At 37.5% G+C, this 27,375-nt stretch overlaps 1 protein-coding gene across 10 annotated transcripts; it reads left to right on the forward strand.

Moving 5' to 3' along the window:
• impdh1a (IMP (inosine 5'-monophosphate) dehydrogenase 1a) lies at nucleotides 1-27,347 on the forward strand. 10 transcript variants are annotated; one of them, XM_073815816.1, is made up of 16 exons: nucleotides 1-799; nucleotides 5,682-5,780; nucleotides 7,721-7,787; nucleotides 10,701-10,802; nucleotides 10,922-10,996; nucleotides 11,164-11,370; nucleotides 12,592-12,679; nucleotides 12,943-13,178; nucleotides 18,060-18,150; nucleotides 18,385-18,480; nucleotides 19,679-19,822; nucleotides 19,943-20,087; nucleotides 20,318-20,461; nucleotides 21,776-21,859; nucleotides 22,110-22,126; nucleotides 26,203-27,347. In XM_073815816.1, exons 1-16 carry the CDS (start codon nucleotides 555-557, stop codon nucleotides 26,295-26,297), a joined length of 1,935 nt encoding a protein of 644 aa, XP_073671917.1. In that variant the 5' UTR covers nucleotides 1-554; the 3' UTR covers nucleotides 26,298-27,347. The 10 variants fall into 10 exon arrangements, with proteins under 10 accessions (XP_073671917.1, XP_073671919.1, XP_073671918.1 ...); XM_073815818.1 differs by having other exon boundaries at nucleotides 12,943-13,142; XM_073815817.1 differs by having other exon boundaries at nucleotides 2-799; nucleotides 7,721-7,769.
• Nucleotides 27,348-27,375: the final 28 nt, after the last annotated feature.

A 27,375-nucleotide genomic window follows, 5' to 3' on the forward strand; every position in this document is an offset into this window, starting at 1 on the left:
AAGTTAAACGGAGAGAGAGAGAGGGAGAAAAGGAAGGACTAGTTCAATTTCTCTTTGCCTACCATCCTGTAAACTACAGTTTGGTGTTGTGGATGATTCTGTGTTGTACTTTATCATTTATTTGCATGCAGGTTACTCATCAGGACTACAACTAAAGCTGTACAACTAAATCCTGGAAATACATATTTTGTTTTTGTATATTTTTTTAAAACCTCAAACTTCTTGGAAATTCATCTTATGGGATTGTCAAATGCTGATGAACTTTGTCTAACCTATTTGCTCTAGGAGACCTACTTTGAATGGTACGACATCTCAACTTTGGCCTGTGGTTTACAGGATGCTAATAGCCTATGCAAATTGGATACAAATCTGAGGACGCCCATATCCACCTTTTATTTTATTTTGTGAATTAGTGTGCCATTGGTTGAATCTAGTGTGTATGTGAAGACCGCAGTGACTGAAGTAGTTTCGGGTGTGGGGGGAAAGACAAGGGCTGGGTGTCTTTTTGGAAGGGTCAACAGGTTCAGGAGGACTACTAGGTAGATTTTGCAGAAATGGATGGGCTCGGATATGACCGCTATGCAGACGGGGATAGAGACAGCTACCAGATTGACTACCGGCGTATTGTGGGGGACATGGAACCCGCTAGGCCACGGGTGTTATTACAAGACTCAGATCACCACTTTCAAGGGCCATTTACGCACAATGCATTACACGGGCATGGGCACGGTCATGGGCACGAGACGGCTGCCCAGCGCTACAATGCCACGCGTATACAGGCGGGATATGAGCCGGAGAGGTGAGACGTGTGCAAGTATAAAGTGTCTATTATTAAGTTATGTGTCGTCCAATTCAAAGGAAGTGTATAACAAAAAGGAATACTAATGTGTATCTTGATCTATTAATAATTCACATTCTTTTGTGAAAAACTCATGTTGTTTTTGCCCACCCCTTTTGATACATAAATATTTTTTTTATTTCATATTGCATTGACGATGTGAATTTGACAATGCTGATGGAATAAAAGAAAAGTAACCTTTCCTGTGTTGTGTCCGTATATTTTCTTTTGGCAAAAGTGATGACAATATACCGTAGCAAATTATTGTAGCTCGATTGATTTAAATATTTAAATACACTCTAAAAATTATGCGTTGCTTCAAACCCAAATTAACCTAGAAAATATTCATATATTATAACCCAACCATGGACTGAAACAACCCAAGATTTCTCAAGTGCACAATGATAAATCAGCTACTGTATACTGGTATATATCATAGATATCAGAATAGTTTATTCAAGTATAGTGACCTCTTGAGCTTTTATTTGGATCTGGCACCATACAGCTGTTTTATGACCCCATTAGAGCCATGACACTGAATCCTGTGATACAGGTGTTGCTTTAACAGTGAAGCAAGGGACTTGGCATTTGGGAGTCACGTTTGCCCTCGGAGGTATGTGCTTTTTTCTCCAGGAGATCAACTGATCTATAGTTTATTTAGTCTGCTGGTGTTACTAGTTCAACTTGACTCGCTCCATTTGGTTTTTAACCAACAAGAAGGCTAAAGGGCACGGCCTTTACCACAACTTAAAACCTTTAATAGTGTGAGTCTATAAAAATGAGTGCGTCCCATGAAGCTCAGATATGAAATATAGTGGTTTGTCATCTTTCCATCTTCCTCTACGGATTACATTCATTGAGCGCTAAACAGGTCTAATCTGCACTTTAGAGTATAAATCCTGCTGGGAAATGTAAAGAGCAGCATGTGTGTGTACGTTGAGAAGGAAAGATTAAATGTCCATCAGGAATGGATTCACATGACGACACAACCACTTAAAGTCATCTGGGTGTTAAACGTTGCCTATGGTACAGTGCATGTTTAAAGAGGATTTGCAGTCCCACAGTGTATATAGGCCCTCTCATGAACAGCTAAACACATTGGAAAATGTGTGAAATGTACCAATAACCAATAAATGTGCAATAACCGGATTTACTGTGTAGATAGATGCATAGATGGATGGACGAACAGAGAGACTATACACAAAAAAAATGCTGTAATTATGCACAGTGGCGGCCGGTGACTTCTTTTTTTTTTGAGGGCGCACGATGCAAAGTTCTTCACAACATTTATGTAGCCCGTCATGTGTGTGGTTCGTAATTTCAAAATATGTGTTTGGCGCGTCGAGTAAACCTATGTGCATCATGTGTCTGCAGACGCATCTAAAGGGTTTATGATAAAAAAGACGCTTGCGTTTGCCAGATACTTGCATAATCTCATGCGTAATCAGAGTTTACTGTTAAAGGTGGAGTGTGTAAATTTTAGCGGCATCTAGTGGTGAGGTTGTGAATTGCAACCAACAGCTTAATCAACTGCTCACCCCTCGCTTTTGAAACACATAGAAATGCTACGGTAGCTGCCACCGGACAAACATGTGATCGTCGGAGACAACTTAGTAAAAAAATTGTCCGTTAAAGCGTAACTAAACCCCTGGTCAGAGCCTGACTCCACCCACTGGCAATATTTGAAAAATGCAAGAAAAGTGGGCAGATCAAAAGGAGATAGAGGGGACGAACTAAGTGTGTGGTGAGATCGTAACAAGGGCGTGGTGCAGAGATGTTCACGAGTCTCTCATCTGAAGTCTGAGTCGAGTCTGAAGTCTTTCAGCTGGAGTCCGAGTCAAGTCTGGAGTCTTTATCACTGAAGTCCGAGTCGAGTCTGGAGTCTTTTGTCACGAGTCCGAGTCGAGTCTCGAGTCATTTCATGTATTGCCGAGGGGAAAAAAGGTCCATTTAAAAATTCTGTAAATACCCATATATGGTAAAGACAACTCCAGCGGAAACAGCTATGGTCAGTCACATTTAATGTTCGCTACATCAGAGTTAATTCAACAAATGCGTTTCCATCTCCCTTTACTCGCATTTACTCTTTTTGTCATAAATCAAAAACCACCTCAAGCGAGCGTATAAACTTTTTTGCGCATTAAGGGATTTTTATTCGAAATTTGGCATTTCCATCAATCGTTTTTGATGCAATACTTCAAAATGAGCATAAAATTATGGTGATGGAAACCAAATGGGGCGAGCAGAGTTAACGTGACTAACCTTTGTGGGTGTGTTCTCAGGTGTCTAATAAAGTTCGAAGTTGTTGTCCCAGTATCCTTTATGGTTTTTCCACATTCTTTGCATGTGGCTGTCCTTCCAGAAATGCCGTCTAAAACATTTAAAAAACCGAACGATAGAACATATGGCACTGCCGGTCCCGCCATCTTTATGAGACTCTTATCACATTTCAGATTTTACGCGCCGCACGTCATTGAATTCTATAATAAGGGTCCGGTCCGATCCCGTTTACTGCAGTACAGCATACACAAAAAAACACACATAATCCTTTTAATGAAATCAGTAGTTAAGGATAAAAGACTCGAGTTGATTTTAAAATATTCACGAGTCTTTTATGTCGAGTCGAGTCAAGTCTGAAGTCATTTCAGTTCGAGTCTGAAGTCGAGTCTGAAGTCCTTAAAAATGAGACTCGAGTGCGACTCGAGTCCGAGTCACTGACTCGAGTGCCCATCTCTGGCGTGGTGATCTTGAACCTGCTTACGTCACGAGTCATTTTTTGGACCCACCATCCAATAGGAAAATTCAACTGTAGTAGCCACCGTTCAACCTGAAGAGGGCAGCACTCAGACGTTTTTACACAATATATTGTAGTATTGAAACACTTTACATCCAAATGTCAAAAACTTACTAAAATCAATGAACAGCACTAATAAAGCCCCATTCTTACAGACCATTAACTAAAAAAAGTTGGTTTAGGGTTTAGTTACTCTTTAAGGGCTTCTGTAGAAAAATGGTGGCACAAAATGCCGGCACAAAAAGGCGACTTCCGTGTAAGGGGACATATACACATATACACATAACGGTTCATTATGAAAGGTCTTTATACACCCTGATAATATAGTTTTGTATATTATTTTGCATTTCTGTCAAGAGATCCTTCTAAAAATTACACACTGTACATTTAAGGAAGTGTCTTGCGTGTATTTTGTGAATGTGAGCGCCTCTTATATCATAAACGGTTTTGATGCGTGTGCAGCAGGCACTTATTTTGACAAAACACGTGATGCAGATGGTTCACATAAAAAACACATATTTTGAAAACACAAGCAACACACATGACACATATTTTGAATTTGCACCCTCGGAAGAGCAGTCACGAGCCGCCACTGGTTATGCAGCTGTTTGACAGTAACTTATTGTAGATTTTATGTTATTAACTGGCAACCATTTGTTCAACAACATTGTTTGTGCCTCATGCAAAGCATTCTGGGAACCAGAAGTTTTTTCCTACAGATTTTGGTTCTCAGAATGCTTTGCATGAGGCTGTCATTTTAGTTTTATTCTGTAAAAATAAAAACTTTATAATGTCTAATGTTGCCAGTAAATAACATAAATTTGCAGCTACAGCAAACAGCTGCCAATAATACTGTAATATTTCTACAGATATTTTTAACAGTGTAGATAGATTTTATTACATTTTTATGTAGTCTATATTATGATTTGCATTTATATTTTGATTAAAAAGAACAGTTTAAGAGGTAAAACAATGTTTTCTGAGACAAAATATATATTTTTTTAAAAGAGAGAGAAAAAAAGTTTATATTAACAAATAATATAATAACTATTAATAGATTCAGTTAAAATATTCGTGGTTAGGTATTAAACACTACAGTGACAAAAATGAATCCCTATATTTTAGGGAACATATACAAACTGGTTGGAGAAGTGTAAAAGGGAAACATGCCTCTGTTTTGTGTGCGCTCGCGCGTGCGTGCGCGTGTCATGTGACTCGCGGGTCGCTTCGGTCGCTTCACGCGTTTGATAATCAAAGAAGCTGCTGAGTCCACACGAGACCCTTGGTTCACATCCGTGTTACCCATCGCAGGAGCGATAATGTACTGATACTGTACTGCACTGTATTTATGTATAACGCGCTAATCCTGATGTCAACATGTGAGCTGATCTACAAATAAGAGTAACAGAAGGAAGCGCGTTTATATCAAAAGAGAAAGTAACTCTGAAATGTAAGTGAATTTATATTTCTGTCTAATCCGAATTGCTTGCAACATTTGTGATCGGTGGGAATAAAGAGCGAGGTAATTTCTTATACAGTCATGTTTTTTTATATAGTTTTGACATTTTAAAAAGACAGACTACTTTGGTTTGTGAATATCTGTGTCACTGCTGGGTAGTTGAAGTGCATTTAAGATAAATAACCAAATGCGTTTAAACGTGCAAATATTAAATTGTCAATTCTTATTACGAGGTCATAAAACTGCATTTGCATTGCATGTATTTCATTTGGTTGAAGTGTAACTGTAATGTAGCTTAAATATTTATGGCATGAATGTAAATTGCTTTAATCCTACTTGACTTCACAGTGCATTACAAGCTATACAGTGTGACCTTTACATTTACACAATGCTTTACCGATTGAGATTTAGAAACACATTTAATTACTGAAACTGAGAACTTTCCTCATGGATCTACTTTATGTTTCTCTTCCTTGTTTATGTGTGGATGGTGCAGTGCAAGAAACCTAAAAGTAATTTCATAATAGGACAGTATATATATGGTACAACACATCTCATGGTCTCTGTGTTTTGGGTGTGTGTGGTTCCAGCATGGCTGATTACCTAATCAGTGGGGGAACCGGTTATGTTCCAGATGATGGACTTACAGCCCAGCAACTCTTTGCTATCGGAGATGGTCTCACATACAAGTAAGTCTAAAAAAATCATTATTAAATGCACTTATCATTTATCATATCGCATGCCATGTGCATTTAATTTGTGCTAGGTATCTCTCTAGACATCTGTCAGTGAGATCTCTTAGCTCCATAGCAACCCGCTGTCTGTCTCCATAGCAACGGGGAGCTGGAGTGCTCAGTCGCAGCCCATGCAACCTATGTTTATGGGACAGTGAAAAAGCCACCATGGTGTGCACGTGTCTCTATTTTTCTCTGTGTTTTCCTCTTTTTTGCATACTCCTCATGTTCCTTATATTCAAAAAAGATATGATAAGTAATGCTTTGCAGTTATGGAATGCACATTACATTTACTTATATGCATTGGCAGATGCTTTTATTAATATGCACTTTGAACTAAATTGGCATGGCATCATGCTGTACCACTTGACCTACAATTTGCACAAAAACATTCTCTCTTTGGGCTTGTCATAACTTCTGTCATAACTTTTTGCTGTGCCAAACAAACTGAAAACTTGTCAGCACAGCAGTGGTCTCTGTGTTTATTTTTATCATACTTAAGTGTTTAATCTGTTCTAATGGAGGTTTTAGGAGTGTTAGGCCACATGGGACAGGACAATCTGAACTGTGTCTTCTTACACATACTTAAGAGGTTTCTAAAGTGCCAAACAGAAATATCCAATCTTGATATTGCTGAATCAAAACATTGTGCTTTAAAGTACATATACGCTATACTATATCACAGTATGTTTACAATATATATACACCACATACATTACTATACAATGTTCCTGTTGAATATTTTATTTTATACAACAGGTTTTTAAGAAGTTGTGGTTTGATTTTCCCTATATAATTTTTTTTTAATAGCTAAGAGTTAGGTTAGGAAATTTACATTTAGTCATGTTGGGTTCTTGTTTCCAAAGCAACTAACAAATGAGGAACAGCAAAGCTAGTTATTATAGTTTATATAATTTGAAATATGGATAATTTTCTTACAAAATCGCATTGATTACCCGCAGAGGACCTTTAGTAACCCCTTGGATCCGTGTGGATGTTATTAGTTACAACTACAATTTTTATAAATGTATTTTATTAACATGAACTAAAATTAATACATGCCGTAGAAGTATTGTTGATGGTACCCTAACTCTAACTTATGTTAAAGGGATAGTTCACCAAAAAATGAAAATAATGTCGTTAATGACTCACCTTCATGTCGTTCCAAACTCGTAAGACCTCCGTTCATCTTCGAAACACAGTTTAAGATGTTTTATATTTAGTCCGAGAGCTTGTTGACCCTTCATTGAAAATCTATGTACGGTATACTGTCCATGTCCATAAAGGTAATAAAAACATCATCAAAGTAGTCCATGTGACATCAGTGGGTCAGTTAGAATGTGTTGAAGCATCGAAAATACATTTTGGTTCAAAAATAACAAAAACTACGACTTTATTCAACATTGTTCTCTTCCGTGTCTGTTGTGAAGCGCATACGTGAGACTAAAGTCACCTGACTGCAGTGACGTGGCTGACGTGTTATCTGGTGCGCCCCAGCTGTTTTTTTTTTTGTGCGCCCGGGCTTCGTTTACCGTTTAAGAAAAGTGCACGCTGTAAGTTTGAATAAAAAACTTAGTAAATATGTGGAGGATAACACGTCATCCGCGGCACTGCAGTCAAGTGACTTTTGTCCCGTGCCTGCGGAAGAGAAGACAATGCTGAACAAAGTCGTGATTTTTGTTAGGAGGTCTTATGAGTTTGGAACGACATGAGAGTGAGTCATTAATGATATTATTTTCATTTTTGGGTGAACTATCCCTTTAACAAATACAACTGTACTCCATGTCCTGATTTATAAAAGTCGTGTGTGTGTGTAATTTTGATAATGTTATGCTTTATAAATTGTGATTTAATGTGATTGACTGACTCTGTACCATCTGTCCTTCTTCCATCAGCGATTTTCTAATACTGCCTGGCTTCATTGACTTCACATCTGATGAAGTGGTGAGTACGAACGCCCAGGTAAACAGCACACAGACATCAGCTGGTCTTGTGTTATTGAACTATTATAGTGAGATGCAGGTTGATCTTTAGCTGTGAGGTGGAAGATCTGCAGAAGATCTGTGTTTGTGTTGATGTGAGGTTGGCGGTGTTAGCATCCCTATGTTCCCAGGAGAACAGGGCAAGTTATCACAGGCAGTAAAGATCAGGTGTGTGTACGTAAGAGACGACAACACCAATACCAGTCCCATTGGAAGCAAAACTTTAAATAAAGTTTTTTAATTAAAGACACATTTAATTCATTTTCAAGGGATACTTTTATAATCTAATGACTCAATGAGCGTTACAGCACAGGCTATCTGTTGTTTAATTGGTATATATTTCTAAATTTCTATTTCTAAGATTGAAATGTGACACACTTTTGTTCAGTATTTATTTGTTTTTGTGTGGGTGCATGCTGTATTTTGAGTAATTGTGAATTTTGAGTGTAGTTATAGAGTGTTGTCCCAGTAGAGCAGTTACAGTACATTAGTATTACTGCTGATGTATATGGTAGATGTACTGTAAGGGACATTGTGCTTTGTTTTCTTTCAGCACTTAAGAGATTAAGCTGAGCTGTGGGTAATGATGGGCCACAGGTGGAAGACAAGATGAAAATAAGATATGACAATGTCTTTACAAAAACAACTGACGCAACTTACAATAAAGATTGCTATGACCGTCAATGTTAATTACCTTCCTTTTTTGAGAAATGAAATATATGCTTGGGTGCAACAACTAATAATCAATAATAATCGATAATAAAAAAGTGTTCATTGAATTTCATTATCGATTAGTTTTGTATGTAACATCACTTGCTTAAGCCTTGCATCGGTTGTGGCTAGAAGGGATGCAGCAAATGCCAGAATCTCATCAGATGAGCGCAGTTTTTATCCTTATCTTACCCCCAAACCTAGCTCTAAATCCAAAATTTGCGAGATTTAGGTGTTTTCTGTATCCCATCTAGCCAAAACCGCTGTTTTCATCCTAATCCTACCCCCAAATTTAACCTCAAACACAATGGGATTTAGGTGTGTGCTGTATCCCCTCTAGCCAAAACCACTGTTTTCATCCTTATCCTACCCCCAAACCTAACCCTAAATCCAACATCTCGCGAGATTTAGGTGTATGCTGTATCCCATCAAGCCAAAACCACTGTTTTCATTTTAATCCTTCCCCGAATCTTAACCCTAAACCCAACATTTCATGAGACTTAGGTGTGTGCTGTATCCCATCTAGCCAAAACTGCTGTTTTTATCTTAATCCTACCCCCAAACTTAACCCTAAATCCAAAATTTGCGAGATTTAGGTGTGTGCTGTATCCCATCTAGCCAAAACCGCTGTTTTCATCCTAATCCTACCCCCAAACCTAACCTCAAACACAATGGGATTTAGGTGTGTGCTGTATCCCATCTAGCCAAAACCACTGTTTTCATCATAATCCTTCCCCCAATCTTAACCCTAAATCCAAAACTTCGCAAGATTTAGGTGTTTGCTGTATCCCATCTAGCCAAACCTGCTGTTTTCATCTTAATCCTACCCACAAACCTAACCGTAAATCCCAAATCTTGCGAGATTTAGGTGTATGCTGTATCCCATCAAGCCAAAACCACTGTTTTCATTTTAATCCTTCCCCGAATCTCAACCCTAAACCCAACATTTCATGAGACTTAGGTGTGTGTTGTATCCCATCTAGCCAAAACCGCTGTTTTCATCTTAATCCTACCCACAAACCTAACCGTAAATCCCAAATCATGCGAGATTTAGGTGTATGCTGTATCCCACCTAGCCAAAACCGCTGTTTTCATCCTAATCCTACCCCCAAACCTAACCTCAAACACAATGGGACTTAGGTGTGTGCTGTATCCCATCTAGCCAAAACTGCTGTTTTTATCTTAATCCTACCCCTAAACCTAACCGTAAATCCCAAATCTTGCGAGATTTAGGTGTATGCTGTATCCCATCTAGCCAAAACCGCTGTTTTCATCTTAATCCTACCCACAAACCTAACCCTAAATCCAAAATCTCGCAAGATTTAGATGCTTGCTGTATCCCATCTAGCCAAAACCACTGTTTTCATCTTAATCCTAGCCCCAAACCTAACCCTAAATCCAAAATCTCGCAAGATTTAGATGCTTGCTGTATCCCATCTAGCCAAAACCGCTGTTTTCATCTTAATCCTACCCTCAAACCTAACCCTAAATCCAAAATCTCACGAGATTTAGGTTTATGCTGTATCCCATCTAGCTAAAACCTTACCCCCCTAACCTAACCCTAAATCCAAAATCTCGCAAGATTTAGATGCTTGCTGTATCCCATCTAGCCAAAACCACTGTTTTCATCTTAATCCTACCCCCAAACCTAACCCTAAATCCAACATCTCGGGAGATTTAGGTGTATGCTGTATTCCATCTAGCCAAAACAACTGTTTTCATCCTTATCCTACCCCCAAACCGAACCCTAAATCCTACATCTCGCAAGATTTAGGTGTGTGCTGTATACCTTCTAGCCAAAACCCAATGCGTCAGATGCCTCTGCTCTAAGGATGAAGTAACTTTAATTAACAAACATTGCGTGTTTGCCTACGCCATTGTGTGCTGTGTAAAGAAGGCTTAAGGAGCTTGTGCTGTATGGGGCAGATGCACTTGACTTTGTAATTACATTCATTGAATACTATTTTCATTATTCATTTTTAATGATTGTTTGTCAGTGAGTTATTGCAGCCCTGTAATATATGTTGCTACAACAAAAAATTGCCTTCATACTTTCCAATGATAAAATATCCGTTTTAAAGGAAAATCCTGGAGTTAAAACATCTACCAGAAGGAGACCAACACACATTGTGTACATTTTCTTGTTTTTGTGAATAATTGTGATGCATTTGATCTGTCATAGGATTTGACCTCTGCCCTGACCCGTAAGATAACCCTAAAGACGCCGCTCATATCCTCTCCGATGGACACGGTCACAGAGTCCTCCATGGCCATCGCTATGGCTGTAAGTTAAGCACCCTGATGGAAGTTCCCAGGAACATTGCATGTTTAACAGACTTTGTAAATTTGATCATGCTTGTAAATGTTTTAACTGCTTGTAAATTTAACAAGTTTGTCTTTTAGCTCATGGGAGGAATTGGAATCATCCATCACAATTGCACACCTGAGTTTCAGGCCAATGAGGTTCGAAAAGTCAAGGTTAGTCACACAGTTATTTGTGTACTGTGAGTTTGATTTGTTAATGAAATAAATGAACAGTTTACTGCCTAAAATTAGTATTATGCCTATAGTTATATACACAATTTAGTTATATTTGTATGCATACGATTGATGTGTAATGTGAATGTTGTGTGTTTTACTGGTAGAAATTTGAGCAGGGATTCATCACGGACCCTGTAGTGATGAGTCCACGGCACACGGTCGGCGACGTGTTCGAAGCAAAGGTTCGCCACGGTTTCTCTGGCATTCCCGTTACAGAAACAGGCAAGATGGGCAGCAAGCTGGTGGGCATTGTTACATCACGAGACATCGACTTTCTGTCAGAGAAAGATTACGACAGACCTCTGGAGGAGGTGATTTGTATTTTAACTTAATTTTAAACATTCAGTCAATATGTCATTCTCATGTAAGTTTTAAAAGTGTTGAATTCAGTGTAAAGCAACTTGCATAGTATTCAGTGGCTACATTTTTTACATTCCCGAATCTAATATAGGGTTGTGGCGTTCCTAAATATGTTAGGTTGAGATTTTAAAGGGACACTCCACTTTTTTTTAAAAAAATGCTCATTTTCCAGCTCCGCTAGAGTTAAACATTTGATTTTTATCGTTTTGGAATCCATTCAGCTGATCTCCGGGTCTGGTGGTATCACTTTTAGCATAGCTTAGCATAATCCATTGAATCTGATTAGACCATTAGCATTGCGCTAAAAAATAACCAAAGAGTTTTGATATTTTTCCTATGTTAAACTTGACTCTTGTGTAGTTGCATCGTGTACTAAGACTGACGGAAAATCAAAAGTTGCGATTTTTCTAGTTCGATATGGCTAGGAACTATACTCTCATTCTGGCGTAATAATCAAGGACTTTGCTGCCATAACATGGCAGCAGGAGGCGCAATGATATTACGCAGTGCCCAAAAATAGTCCTCTGCTATTGAAAGTTACCAAGGGGACTATTTTCAGGCACTGGGTAATATTATTGCGCCTCTTGCAGCCATGTTACGGCAGCAAAGTCCTTCAATATAACGGCAGAATGAGAGTATAGTTCCTAACCATATAGGCCTAGAAAATTGCTACTTTTAATTTTCTGTCGGTCTTAGTACACGATATTACTACAGAAGAGTCATGTTTTAAATAGAAAAAATATCAAAACTCTTTGGTTATTTTTGAATGCGATGCTAATGGTCTAATCAGATTCAATGGATTATGCTAAGCTGTGCTAAAAGTGGAAGCGCCAGACCCGGAGAACAGCTGAATGGATTACAAAACGGTAAAAATCAAATGTTTTACTCAAGGGGAGCTGGAAAATGAGAATTTTTTTTGAAAAAGTGTGTGAGGAGGATTAACGTTCCCTTTAATCCTCACACACAGCCTTTGTGACATTAGCAGAAATTTTATTTAAGAGGCTCATTTGGATAAAAAACACCTTTAGGATGAAATGCACAAATGAATAATGACATTCATATACAGAAAGTAAATTTAGACATAATTTTCTTTATGTAGTCAGTTTAGCTACTGAATAATACGATGCTGCATGAGAATAATTAATAAAACAAAGAATATTTCCATCTTACAGGCAATGACAAAAAGAGAAGATTTAGTGGTCGCTCCAGCCGGAGTAACTTTAAAAGAAGCGAATGACATTTTACAGCGCAGTAGAAAAGGTTTGACCATAAATTGCACATTTCCATCACATTTGCATGTTATCATAAAGTAGATGCTTATATCCAATGTCACTTTCACTTTTAAATGAGGAATACATGATGTGTTGTAAAACAAAGAGTTCTGAAATAGTTTACAGCAAAGATCTAACAGGAGATCCTCCTTGTTTAATTAAAGCAATGTTTTATATAAATAAACTAAACAAAGCCTATCTAATAACAATAATCTTGTGATCTTTATGTTGATCTTTCACTGTTTATCTTAGGTAAACTGCCTATCGTGAATGACAGCGATGAGCTCGTGGCCATCATTGCTCGTACAGATTTAAAGAAGAACAGAGATTATCCTCTAGCCTCCAAAGACTCTCGCAAACAGCTGCTGTGCGGCGCTGCGATGGGTACCCGAGAGGACGACAAGTACCGACTAGACCTGCTCGTTCAGGCCGGAGTAGACGTGATCGTTCTGGTGGGTTCTAATGGTAATGGGGGACTGTTATATCACGTAAGCATGGCACAATTATGACAGTTATACAAAAAATGCTGGGTTATTTTCAACCCAGGGTTGGGTCTAAAAAGGAATAAACCCAACCCCTTGGGTTGTAGTTTAACCTATGCTGGGTTGTTTTAACCCAAAATGTTGAGTTGTTTTAACCCATTGATGGGTCAAATATCTGGGTTTATTAACCCAACGGCTGAGTTTATCAATTTTTTGACCTAACACTGGGTTAAAAATAATCCAGCATTTTTTTTTTTTTGAATGTGTGTAAAGGACACCCAGTATTCCCATTTTTACAAGATGCAATATAAGTCTCAGGTATGCCCAGAATGCCTTTGAAGTATCAACTCAAAATACCCCATAGATCATTTAATATAGCATGTCCAATATGACCCTGTTTGGGTGGAAGCAAAAACGAAAAAGCTACTTTTGTGTCTGTACCTTTAAATGCAAATTAGCTCCCTTACAAAAAACGCTTTCAGTTAAAGAGCACCAATGGTCTGATTCACGATTTTACATTTCCTTTGGTGTGTAAGTGTATTTGTACATGTTAACGATATTCAAAAGGTACAAACCCCAAAGTAAACGATGACGCAAGTTATCGTCTACAACGTTCATCTCTTTTCTTGGACTACAACAAACACACGGATTGTAGGCAACAGTTTACTTCCTGGGATTGGTGATGTAGACAAGACCGACTGCTTCGGACTCACGGCCTTTAAGTAAACTCCGGTTAGCATTGCATTGTGAGCGAATCTTTCAAACATTGTAAGGAGCGTCACATTTCCGGCTGACGTCAGAAGTATTCAGGCCAATCACAACGTACAGATTAGCTTGCCAATTGTGGACACAGAACTTTTCAAATTCAGGCGTTTCAGGAAGAGAATGAAATCTGGAGCTACAAAAATGTAGGGTATGTGGAAAATAATGTTTTTTTAACCATAAACTACGCAAACACATTGTATTACACCAAATACACAAAATAACCTTGTTTTTTTAGCAATGAAATAGGTGCTCTTTAAAATGAATCTGATTTCTGTTAATACAGTCTCAGACAATAGTATCTCACTATTGAGATATGGTGGACACCGTACAACTCGCTGAGAGTGGAAACTATGCTAATGCAGGACTGTCAGTCGTTGGCTATGGGTGGGGCTTTATCAGTGTGACATCACATTGATAAGAGAATCAAAACGGCATGTCTTATGAGACTGCTTTGGTTTAATGGGGATTAAAAAAGGAGTGGGTGGATTATTTTCATAGTAGGGTGGTTGTGTTCACACACTGCCAACACACATTTATGTCCAAACACCTTGTAAAAGTGGATTTTGCATTATACACTAGGTACCTTTCAAATCTGATATCATGCACAGTCGCTTCTTGGTCTAAATGGGTGAAGCAAACAATAAACTATACTAATATACACTTACAATGTGCTGTAAAACTTGCAAAATAAAAATCACAATTCTATTTTTTATCCCCATACAAAATAGTGATTCCTAGATAATCTTTAATAAAAAAAAGCTTTTGTACCCAGAGATGCGTTTTGTTGCGTCATAACTTAATCTGATAGAAGGAGCTTTGTTTGGGGTTTATATAGCCAAAATTCTTTCAATATTGTCTGATACCCAGTACTGTGAAACCCCCTTATGATGCAGTCACATCACAACCAAAACTTTGAATTCCAATCTTTATTCAAACACACCTGAACAAGCCAGTTAAGTTTGTTGTGTTTATTTGAGATACTATCAGGTGATAAAGAGCAGGGTGGGAAGTACAGGAAAATACTGTACCAAACATACTGTAGCTCAGTTGGTAGAGCATTACGTCAGCAACACAACGGTTGTGGGTTCGAATCCCTTGGAGCACACATACTGTACTGATCAAATGCATAGCTTGAATGCACTGTAAGTCACTTTGGATAAAGCATGTAAATGTGAACTAAATTCTGCAGGATTAGATAGAGAATTAGTTCAGTAAGATATGGTGTAGGGGTAGTTTATAAAAAAATGAGTAAAAATACATTTAAATTGTTATTATATTTTTGGTTTGTTTTCTTTATTTTGAGCACAGAAGTTGATTTGTGTCGTCTGGATCCTCTGTTGCCATCTCTGTTTAGTATACAATAATTTTGCATATATTTTAAGTAAGGGATAATGTAGAGGCAGCCGGTAGTTATCGGGAAATAAGCACCGACAATGTGATCAGGACCCGACACGAAGCGGAGGGTCTTGTATCACACTGAAGGGGCTTATTTCCCGATAACTACCGGCTGCCTCTACATTATCCCGCTTATTACACGGCTACTTGTCATATAAGAAAAAAACTGGACATGAATATGAATTTGAAACATTTTATTGGCATATTTGTTTTAAATTAACATTTTTATCCTTCCGCGAAACTTTGCACAGATGCATCAAATGATTGTAATACCTTATTAAGATCCTCTGCTTCATACTTGTCTGTCTCCATTTTTTTCTCTTTTAGCAAGCTTTGAGAAGTTTTAATGCCCATTCTGTTTTTTTGTTTTTTGGTGTTGGCTTCGTAGCTGTCATGCTGTATTTTGTCAAGTTCAGTCTCAGTAAGCTCTCTGTGTCTTGTAGTTGTTCGTTCTTCTATCCACTGTTTAAATGTTTTGTTTTTTCCGTACATGTTAAAATGAATGTCAAAATTTTCCATTCTTAATTGTGGATGTTCAGTGTTTGTCACAAGATGGCGCCAAACAGTAATCTTTATTGGCACGGAGCGATTTTAATCGTACAAATAGTACCGGCTATGCGTTATTACTTTGGAGCGGTTATTATTTGAAAAGAACGAACCTGCAAATGTCTCAACTGACCAATCAGAATCAAGCATTCCAGAGAGCCGTGTAATAATATTCAATAATAAATTTTTCCGGTGTCTGTGAATTCTCTTTTCATGGAAAGCCACTTAATAGCAACGTAGCATTGTGAAATTAAGTTAAAATATGCGTTTGATTTGATTTATGGGTCTGATTTTTAGCTTTGATGGGAACTTATGAGGCCTAGGGAATTTTAAGGGTTACACACATTGTAACAATACATTTAGGAATCCTTTTCTTCATGGGTAGGTACAGGGTAGGTTATGTAGTAAAAAATACAATACAACTGAATATAATAAACAAAATAGACTTATGTGCAGTATAAACAAAGCCAACATCAAGTGTGACTAAACCTTTAGATTCCATCTTTAGTTAAACACACCCAGTTTGGTTAAAAGAGTCAATTAGGTTTTTATGAAAGTACTGAGAAGTATTTCAGAACAAGGTTGGACCGAAATTCTGTTCGATGGCACATTGCAGGGGTAGTATGATAATGGCAGTTTGTAACGTCTTATGTAATTAAGTTGACAAGTCTGACGGCTAGTAAAGGTTATATGATATGTTTACTCTCTTAAAATGTTTGGGTTATTTTCCACCCAGCGTCAAAAGGGGCGAACTCAGTAGCTGCTTTCAGATGGAGCGACATTTGCTATGCAACGCCATAGTTTACTGACAAGCTGGGCCATATTGCATACATATTGCAGGGGATATGTCCACGATAATTAATGCAAAATTGCCCCGATTGTCAGTGAAGTACGGCTCTGTGTAGTAAATGCCGCTCCATTTGAAAGCAGCTGATGGCGACTTACTACTAATCCAGGAACCGGCATTACTGACGAGATATGCATGACAATCACATGCAGTTTATCGTACAGTCACCTATTTGCATTAAATGATAATTCCGGTATTTAACACTTTGAGTCTCATTTCTGGTTTGTTTTGGATGAACTACAGTGATGGACACTGAAATTTTAACAATGGGTTGTGTCTTGAGTTTTTGACTCGTTTAGAAGCGTCTCTTGACTGCTTTAGAATGGAAGTCAATGGCCATGCACAAAAATGTCATTAAAACAACACTTAACGTTCATTTTCAAAACTGTACAACTCACCGAGTGGTTTGTGGTGTTCGTTGATGATTAAAAACAAATATATTGGTGCAATGTATGATTTCAATCCGTGTTATTTGCTATAGTGGAACTATTTTTTCAGATACCTCACAACCGCTTATATACTCCCCCTCTATATTTGAGTCTGAAGCGTTAGCACACTCCCGACCACCTGATGGCGACAACCACTTTGCCATACAAGTACGCTCGGTGTCTAGCGTTTAGACAGTCACGATCGAGCTCAACTTCAAACCTAAAGCTGGTCACTGAGCCATCAAATATGGGAAAAATTTCTTCTGAGAGAAACCGAGCAAAAAAACTACAACCACATGTAAACAGACCCTTTTCTGTTTCCCGGTGGCGGACTGATATATCAGCGAGCAATGAGTCTTCCAAGAGAAGTCAATGGAATTTTACAAAATGCCAAATAAAACACGACAGAAACTGTATTTCGCTACACAACTTGTTTTTAATCATCAATGAACACCACGAACCACTCGGTGAGTAGCACAGTTTTGAAAATGAACGTTAAGTGTTGTTTTAATGACATGTTTGTGCATGGCCATTGACTTCCATTCTGAAGCAGTCAAGAGACGCTTCTAAACGAGTCAAAAAGTCAAGACACGACCCATTGTCAAAATGTCTGTGTCCATCATTGTAGTTCATCCAAAACAAACTAGAAATGAGACTCAAAGTGTTAAATACCGGAATTATCCTTTAAGAACAAATGGTGCATCCATATCAAGTACAGAGTTAGTTCGAAAACTAACTAGTTGTTAACTTACCTCAATGTTCTAGTTTAAGTAAGACATACATCTAGAATTAGGCTGCGTGTCTTTGCTTTAGACTGCAGACTTGAAGCTCACCCACATGGTTTGATCTTAGCTTTAAACTACACAAGTCATGTGACCTGGGTGTGTGATGTTTGTCTCTTTTTAGGACTCTTCCCAAGGAAACTCAGTATTTCAGATCAGTATGATAAACTACATCAAACAGAAATACCCAGAACTACAAGTGGTTGGAGGAAACGGTGAGTCTTTCTCACATTTGTGAGGATTTTTAACTTATACATGCTTTGGTAGACATAGACACTTTAATGTAATTCAAGTCTTGTCCTTAGAGTTTTGTTGTTTAACCCTTATCAAACATGACAGTATGTACATTTTAATAAGTTTGTGTGTTTAAAGTGAAAGAGTCTTTCAGGACTAGAGTTAAATAGCCCTGTGAAAGTTTTTCTTACTCTTTTCTTACTGTTCAATTACAGTGGTCACCGCTGCTCAGGCCAAGAATCTTATAGATGCTGGTGTTGATGCTTTAAGAGTTGGAATGGGCTGTGGATCCATCTGTATCACACAGGAAGGTTTGTGTGTGTGTTTATGGCTTTTGCTTTATGAGACAAACTTGTTATTAAAAAGTGCCATGAAGATTAAAAAGCACCTATTGTCCGAGTTGGTTTATGTGATGTTTTTACTGGTTAAAACAGTGGTTCCCAAACTTTTTCAGCGTGCGGCCCCCCTTGTGTATGGTGCATTCCTTCGCGGCCCCCCCAAGTAAATTTGTGACAAAAAACTGTTCTAAAACTCAACATTTTAATAAAAAAACATTAAATTATACAAAAAAGTAGTGCTTTTGATTAGTAGCCTTATTTTTTTAGGTTTAATTACACAGAATTCATGATCAATTAATGTATTTCATAAAATGTCATAAAATTGGGGCCCCCCTGGCACCATCTCGCGGCCCCCAGTTTGAAAACCACTGGGTTAAAACACAATACTGGTCTAGGTCTGTTAATAACATCGACAATTCAACAGTATCACAGACAGAACACCTGTACTATCTTCAATTATTTTTGAAGAACTGTCATATAGATTTAACTTTTCTAACATCATTTTCAAAGGAGAAAGAATGACCAAGCAATATCTGGTGTAATAGTAACATGGACATATGTGACCCTGGACCACAAAACCAGTTTTATAGGTACATTTGTAGCAATAGCCATAAATACGTTGTATATGTCAAATTTGTAATATATTTCATATATTAAGTAAAGATCATGTTCCGTAAAGGTATTTTGTAAATTTCCTACTGTAAATATCTATTTTTGTGATAGGTGCAGTGCTAAGGACTTAATTTGGACAACTTTAAAGGCGATTTTCTCAATATTTCGATTTTTTTTTTTTTTGCACCCTCAGATTGCAGATTTTCAAATAAATGTATCTCAGCCAAATATTGTCCCATCCTGAAAACCCTACATAAGTGGAAAGTTTATTAGTTCAGCTTAAACTGGATAGATAATATAAATAGACCCTGGTTTTGTGGTCCAGGGTCACATATGGTACCTAAATTTGGTGCCTTTTCCAAGTGGTCATACTGTTGTTTTCATAGCGGTGGTGCAATTGCTATCATCAATGGTGTGATAATATCTCCTTAATTCCTTTTCTGATGTAATATGGGCCCAGAATAAATTTTGCATTTACATTTTATTATATACTTTAAGGCAAGCATGTTATATTGTACATACTGTATATATATATATATATGTGTGTGTTTATCTCTAGTGATGGCGTGTGGAAGGCCACAGGGCACGTCTGTGTATAAGGTGGCCGAGTACGCCCGACGTTTCGGAGTTCCGGTCATTGCAGACGGTGGCATCCAGACGGTCGGGCATGTAGTCAAAGCCCTCGCGCTGGGAGCTTCTACAGGTGTGTGCTTGTGTTTCTGGGTGATTTGACTGAAGGATCATTGTTATCATTGGCAGCAATTTGTTTGCCAACATTTTACTGCCTGTGCCGTTCCCATCTCCTTGTTTTCTTTTCTTTTAGTGATGATGGGTTCATTACTAGCAGCAACCACAGAAGCTCCAGGTGAGTATTTTTTTTCGGATGGCGTACGACTGAAGAAGTATCGCGGCATGGGCTCTTTGGACGCTATGGAGAAAAACAACAGCAGCCAGAAACGTTACTTCAGGTATGCATACACCTGTGTTCCTATCATTAAAGGGATTATAAACCTGTATACATTTTTATTAAAACCGTTAAACAAGTGCAGCCATTTTTTTCCTATAATGTAGGTTAAACAAAGACACACCTTACACTTGCATAAATGTGTTATTACTTTGTTTTGAATAAATTTTCTTCTGGTTAGTAACTATGTAAACTTTTGGCATAATGAAGGGTTTTGTTTGTGTTTTTTTACAGTGAAGGTGATAAGGTGAAGGTCGCTCAGGGAGTGTCTGGCTCAGTTCAAGATAAAGGATCAATACACAAGTTTGTGCCGTACCTCATTGCTGGAATCCAACATGGCTGCCAGGATATTGGTGCAAAGAGCCTGTCCATTCTGCGGTAAGAGAATCACTTTGCCTCCAAATAAAACTTTTAGCAGATATTGTAGTATTTAAATATACCATCTTCCCTTTTCAGGAATGATGTCTCACCTTCCACGTCTATCCAAAAATGCTGCCTTTTATGAGAAATTTATTTTTCCCTAAATTCTAAATACCACCTACCTATAGCAATAACAAAAAGCAAATGTTGGGGTTCTTTCAGATACATATTTACAGGGCTCGCAAAATTTTAAAACCCCTGGTAGCCCTTCGGGCATGCACTCTTTTATTTTTGGTAGCCCGAAATGCATATAAGTAGCCCGAATAAAAAATACGTTGTTTATTGTAGAATATTAATAAATCCTGGATTTCCATGTAAGCCAACTATTCCTGCCCATCCCCAGCTAACAATCTTTGGTTCCCAAAACGTTCCCCTAACAGTTTTTGGTTTTTAGAACGTTATTTTCCAAGGTTTTTGGTTAGCCAGGAATATTTTCTTTAAGAAAATAAACATTCCCCTAACATTATTTTTAGGTTAGTTTAACGTTCCTCTAACGTTAGAATAATTTAATTGTTCTTTTACTAAAATATTATATGATAAAATATATATTAGTGGCTAAAACAATGTTAGTCTATGAGGTAAAAACGAAATGACGTTATATTTTTAAATGACTTGAGTTTGCGCTTTTTTGCTGAGCACAAGAGCAAGCAGGTGCTCGTGAAGAGCGAAGCCAGGAGAAGCGCGTGCAGAGGGTCGCGTGCATATCAGACGTGCACATAAAAGGATGGGTTTAATTATGCTTTCACTTCATTTCCTGGAGAGGACGCCAAATTACATACAATATAATAACCTAACTAAATCTGAGACAATGCAAAAACATACAAATATTATTTCCTCCCCAAGATAGCCCGACAGCAGGGTGGAGATACATTTTGGTAGCCCGACAGAAATTCACAATAGCCCAGGGACGTTGGGTTAGCGATTTTGCAAGCCCTGATTTACATTTATTCATTTTATTTTATTCAAAGTGACTTTCAAATGAGAGATTTAAAGCTGCAATCTGTAACTTTTTTGCATTTCTATCGCCATCTCCGTTTGAAAAATAAAATTGCAGGTTTCTTTATGTATTTTATTGATTGTTTCCTATGAAATCTGACCCGACAGCTCAAATTATTAATCATTATTATAAGCTTATCATTGTGAATCAGGTTAAGGAGACACTGAATCTGTATGTACTATTTGTTTTCAAATGTAATGATACATAACAAAAGTCTGTCAGGGTTTGTCTTTATGTTTGCATTCGTCTGTATAAGTCTCACTTGCATTATATAGATCGATGATGTATTCCGGAGAGCTCAAATTTGAGAAGAGGACCATGTCTGCACAGGTCGAGGGCGGAGTTCATGGGCTGCATTCGTAAGTCTCCGCCTACTCATGATTTAACCACACCCATCTCTGTGTCCCTTTCCTCACAGCACATGCCTTCAACAAAATGGCTAATTTTAGACTATTTTTTATTCAGTCTAGCATTGATATACTTATCAATCCCCTCTTTGTATTTTTAAGTGTCCCCCAGAGATCCCCAAACCATTCATATATTTCATGGAAAAGTAGAGTTTTCATGTGAAAATGTCTTTCCTTCTTTTCTCTTATGCTCTCATCATAGATATTCTTTTGTGCCATGTAAGTACTCAGTCCTCATGTCATTTATAATGACTTTTGAGTTCTGGTGGAGGGGATTGTGTTGTAGATAAACAGCGGTAAGGGCTCTGTAGTGGGCAGTGAGACGGCAGATCTTACCTAATGTAGTTTCCTCTTTCTCTGTTTACACGTACATAGTGTTCCCTATCACAGTGTTCCCTTTGGTTGTTTACCCATCAAACTTTCACTGTTATCTTTAAAATCTTTATCAGGATGTTAAACCTAATGCTACTTTAAATGAATAGTTCACCCTAAAATGAAGAATCAATGAGCTTTCCTGTAGCTCAATTGGTAGAGATGCCGCCAGCAATGCAAGATCATGGGTTTGATGCCCAGAAAATGCACATTAGGGTGGTCCTTATAATGGGTAAAATTTTGACATGTTCAACTCCCACCTCCTAAATGTGTTAGTAACACAGTCTCACCCCATTTCGTCAATATTTGACGACACTTGACCATTCGTCATATGTTGACGTGAAGGGTATACCTTTCGCGTCATTTTTTGACGAACTGGGGACTTCAATACTATTACGTCCGTTGCATTCTCTTTCCTATTTTATTACCATTTGCGCGTCGGTTTAGGGTTAGATTACGCAAAATTAAACAGTGTACGCGAAATTAAACAGTGTACGCGAAATTAAACAGTTGTCACCTGGCGTTGGGGTTAGAAACAGTTGTCACCTGGCGTTGGGGTTAGAGTTAGGTTTGGGTAGGGATGTCATTATGTAAATCTAACCCTAAACCGACGCGCAAATGGTAATAAAATAGGAAAGAGAATGCAACGGACGTAATAGTATTGAAGTCCCCAGTTCGTCAAAAAATGACGCGAAAGGTATACCCTTCACGTCAACATATGACGAATGGTCAAGTGTCGTCAAATATTGACGAAATGGGGTGAGACTGGGTTGTGTTAGGATATTAATAAAAACACACTGTGCAAATTGTTTTTACAATATCTAGAGGTTGCTCAAAGCCTTTGAATATTTCCGAAATCACATATTTTTGCAAAAACTTTACCATTTAAAAACGCACAACACACATAAAACTTGCTTCTTGGAAGGTAACTTTGTTCCAGTTATTCTGATCCATATAACCATATATAGCGGACTTGCTTCGTGTTGCTTCAGCTTCCTTGCTTTGAAGGACATATCATAACTAAAACAGGAGTTTTAATTGAACATGGTCAAATAAGTCAATTTCTGCCATAAGTATATATTATTAAACAATTATACATGCTAGCACAAAGTATCACATAATACGCAAATGTGTTTAACTTCAAAGGTCTTGAGCAACCTCTAAATATTAATTAATTTAAATTAATTTTTTTATTCAAACATATGGAGACAGAGAACAGTTATGCTAATTTGAAAACCACGCCCACCGGGGGAAAAACAATCCTACTGTCTCCATTGACTTTGTATTGCGAGAGGCCGCCTCCTTCAGCTAACAAGCAAAAAAAAAAAAACATTTTTATAAGCTACCGAGCCGTTGTCATGAGCAATTCGGTCCCCCCGAGCAATTCGGTCTCCCCTAGGACCCCCGCGTGATTCCATTGGCTGGAAAAACTCCTCATGGGTAGTTTTCTTAGCGCCTAATTACAATTCCTACAAAAACGCATTATGATTTATGTAGTTAGAACGTTGTTAAAATTACAATTGATGTCTTTTAAATGATGTTTCATATAGAAGTATATAAATGAGACTATAGGTGGGAGATCTACACATTGCTTGTGTCATAATATTTAGATATTATATTCTGTACCATTTCCACTTTTTACTGTCTACTTATACAATTACTTACTCATTAATTACTTATACAAAACATGATTACTACATAGTTGAATCACACATTTAAATTATAATTTATAAGCCATGATTACTACACTTTTACTATTAAAAAAATATATTCCGTAAGGTATGTACACATTTTTAATTTGTAAAAATAAAAGTATTTTTTTTGTAAAGCAGATGATGACACAAAATTACTGACATGTCTGCAACATGAATATTAGTTTATTATATTATTTTTTGGTTAACTTTTATTTTAAAAAAATATTATGTTTCTATTTTGTACAACGTAATTCGCTTGCTAGACCGCTTACCTTACGCAAACGAGATATCGCAATCACACATTTTTGAGCAGGCATTAGTGCTAGGTACCAATCGGGGTCCTAGGGGAGACCGAATTGCCCGGGGGGACCGAATTGCTCATGACACCGTAAAACCCAGCCCCGAAGGAGAAAAAAGTGGATCGCTGACTACGTCTCCCTGTAGTGGGCGCAGTTCTACTAATAGTAGTACTATGAAAAGTTGCCTGTTTCCACTTTTGTGTCTTTAAACGCTCGTTTTTTGGGGGTCAACAGCTTATAAAAACTTATTTCTGGGTTTTTTTTGCTTGTTAGCTGTACATCTTGTCACACAGCAGCTTTAAGCCATTATTCTGTTTTTTTGTTATACGCCAAAAATGACAAGGAGGCAGCCTCTCGCAATACAAAGTCAATGGAGACGGATGGATTGTTTTCCCGCCCAGTGGGTGTGGTTTTCAGGTTATGACGCGTTGCGCTCTGTCTCTATTGGTGGGGTGAGAGCATGAACTTTTAAAAGTTGAAAAATAAGGACCACCCTAATGCACATAGTGATTAAAATGTATAGCATCAATGCACAGTAAGTCGCTTTGGGTAAAGGCGTCTACCAAATGAATACATCTAAAGGTAAATTTACTACTTTTAAAAGAAACAGTCTGAGTTCTATTAAATAATTTCCTGGATCGTTTCACCTTTATAATGGCATCGGATAGTGCCCCATTTTTAAAGCTTTAATAAGCATATCCATCCATCAAACCTAATCCATATAGTTATTAAATGTGACCTTGAACCATAAAACCAGTTTTAAGTTGCACAAGTATATTTGAAGCGTTTAGTTCCGAACTGAATTTTTTTTATTTTTCCAAAATCTTTTTTTTTGATTGATCGTTCTGATTAAGATCAATCACATGACTTTAGTCTTGTGCACGCGGTTCACAACAGAACCGGAAGAGAAGACAATGCTGAATGAAGTCGTAATGTTTGTTTTTCGACCAAAACGTATTTTCTATGCTTCAACACATTCTTACCAACCCACTGATGTCACATGGACTACTTTGATGATGTTTTTATTACCTTTCTGGACATGGACAGTATACCGTACGTAGATTTTCAATGGAGGGTCAGAAAGCTCTCGGACTATATCTAAAACATCTTAAACTGTGTTTTCAAAGATGAACGGGGGTCTTCCGAGTTTGGAACGAATTAATGGCATTATTTTCATTTTAGGGTAAACTATCCCTTTAAAGGTGATTTGCCGATTTTTTAAATGTTTTTGCAGCCTTAGAAAACAGAAATTTAAATAGTCTTTATTGTCTAGATGATGTATAAATCTCAATTAAAAAAAATACATATAGCGGTTTTGTGGTTCAGGGTCACAAATGTCTTTTGAGGTGAAGTGATGGATTTTTGTAGTAAGTAAAGCTTCATATTTCAAGCTTTACAAACTATGGTCGTATGCAGGTTCAATACAAAACCCCATTATTTTACCTCGTTTATGGATTCGTTTTTGATGGGTGGATGCACGTTTTGAAAATGGGGCACTATCTAATGCCATTTTAAAGCTGAAAAGAGGAAGGATATTATTTAATATAACTTTGACTGTGTGTGGCTAAAAGAAAAAAGTCACATACTTCAAATATAGCATGAAATTAGCCCAAATAAAATATGGACTCATTTTCTGTTTGGGTTGAACTATTGAAACCTGTGTGACCTCTCAAGAACACAAAATGAGATGTTTTGTAGTACCGTTATTTCTCAACTTTGATTTAAATCAGTTCAGTATAAAGAAAAAATATGCATGACTTTTTTGTGTATTTTTTGGGGTGAACTATTCCCTTAATAGGGTGCGCTACAGTTACTTCAAACATATTTTGCACCGATAGCCTGTGCTTTTCAGTTGAATTGCATAACTGTTAATATATAATATATAACAATATAACAACATAATGTGGTGTTTCTTTTTTGTACGTGGCAGTTATGAGAAGCGATTATACTGAGGCGGGCATCAAGGGACAAATGAGATCCGGACCCAACGTCCCGTCACCAGCTGTCACCAATCACAGCGGCTAAAAGTGCTGCACCTCTTATCTCATCTGCGGATGGCTTTTGACTCTGAATAAAAGCTAATCACATCTAAGTGTGATTTACAGTAAAACTACAGGACACTTCACACTGGAAACAACAGAAACTGCGTGTCTGCGCTTCATTGTAAGAAGTAAATGTAGCAGTATAGAGAGATTATTTTTTAAATCTTGTTAATGTACTGCGTCATTGTTTGTGTGTATGTTTGTTAGAGAGAGCGTCTGGTATGATGAGGTATACAGGGTATGTTACTTTTAGCAATGTATGTGTGTTGTTTTATTAGCAATAATACTTTCTGTTGGACACTATATATACCACATGGCCATTAGAGTGTTATGAGTTCGATAGGGTATCTGTTAAAGAAATGCATTTCTCTTTTCATGTCTGCTTACGTCACAATAATTTACATCACAAGTTAGTTGCCAGAACTACTGTAGAGCGATGCTGGAGTATCAGCCTTAAAATCAGGGATATTTTATTATTACACGCCTTACTGTAGTCAACACAGTACATAGACACTAAAGACGGTCCTTGCTTACTGTATATTTATTTCATAGCTTCATACATTTGCATCATATACAGATATCAAACACTGCACATGATATAAGGAAGAAAAGTTTACAAGGGCAGAATGTGAGGACAACTATCAATTTTAAAGACTTTGTGTTTTTATAGTTTCAGTGTCTTAAGTGTCTCAGATTAGATTAATACCATGCTTACTGTAATTATCTGAAATATATTTATAAACTTTATAAAGAGAGATGCAATGTAAATAAGAGAATTTAATAGATGAATGTATCAGTGGGTTATTTACTAACCCCAAATATAGAAGGACCTCTGGAAACTGTCAGAGATTTAGTTATAATAAGTCAAGACAAAAAAATACATGAAGGCAAATTGTGATGTGATCTTAGAGTATCTTCAGGCAGGGATGTAAAAGCTGCTTATTGCTCCTCTGTCTGTGTTTTGCTGCTTATTCTGAGTCACAAAGATCTGCTTTAATAAAGATGCTAATGGCATACTGTGACTTGTGAAATGTTATGTGATTTACATCTCCACAACCAAT

The sequence above is a fragment of the Paramisgurnus dabryanus genome, chromosome 9, assembly GCF_030506205.2.
Source record: "Paramisgurnus dabryanus chromosome 9, PD_genome_1.1, whole genome shotgun sequence".
NCBI lineage: Eukaryota > Metazoa > Chordata > Actinopteri > Cypriniformes > Cobitidae > Paramisgurnus > Paramisgurnus dabryanus.

Bases quoted from the DNA above. Each gene is read 5' to 3' on its own strand.
- impdh1a (XM_073815816.1), top strand. From the start codon at position 555: ATGGATGGGCTCGGATATGACCGCTATGCAGACGGGGATAGAGACAGC. The intron at 800-5,681 runs GTGAGACGTGTG...GTGTGGTTCCAG, and splicing joins GCGGGATATGAGCCGGAGAG to CATGGCTGATTACCTAATCA. The intron at 5,781-7,720 runs GTAAGTCTAAAA...TTCTTCCATCAG, and splicing joins GGAGATGGTCTCACATACAA to CGATTTTCTAATACTGCCTG.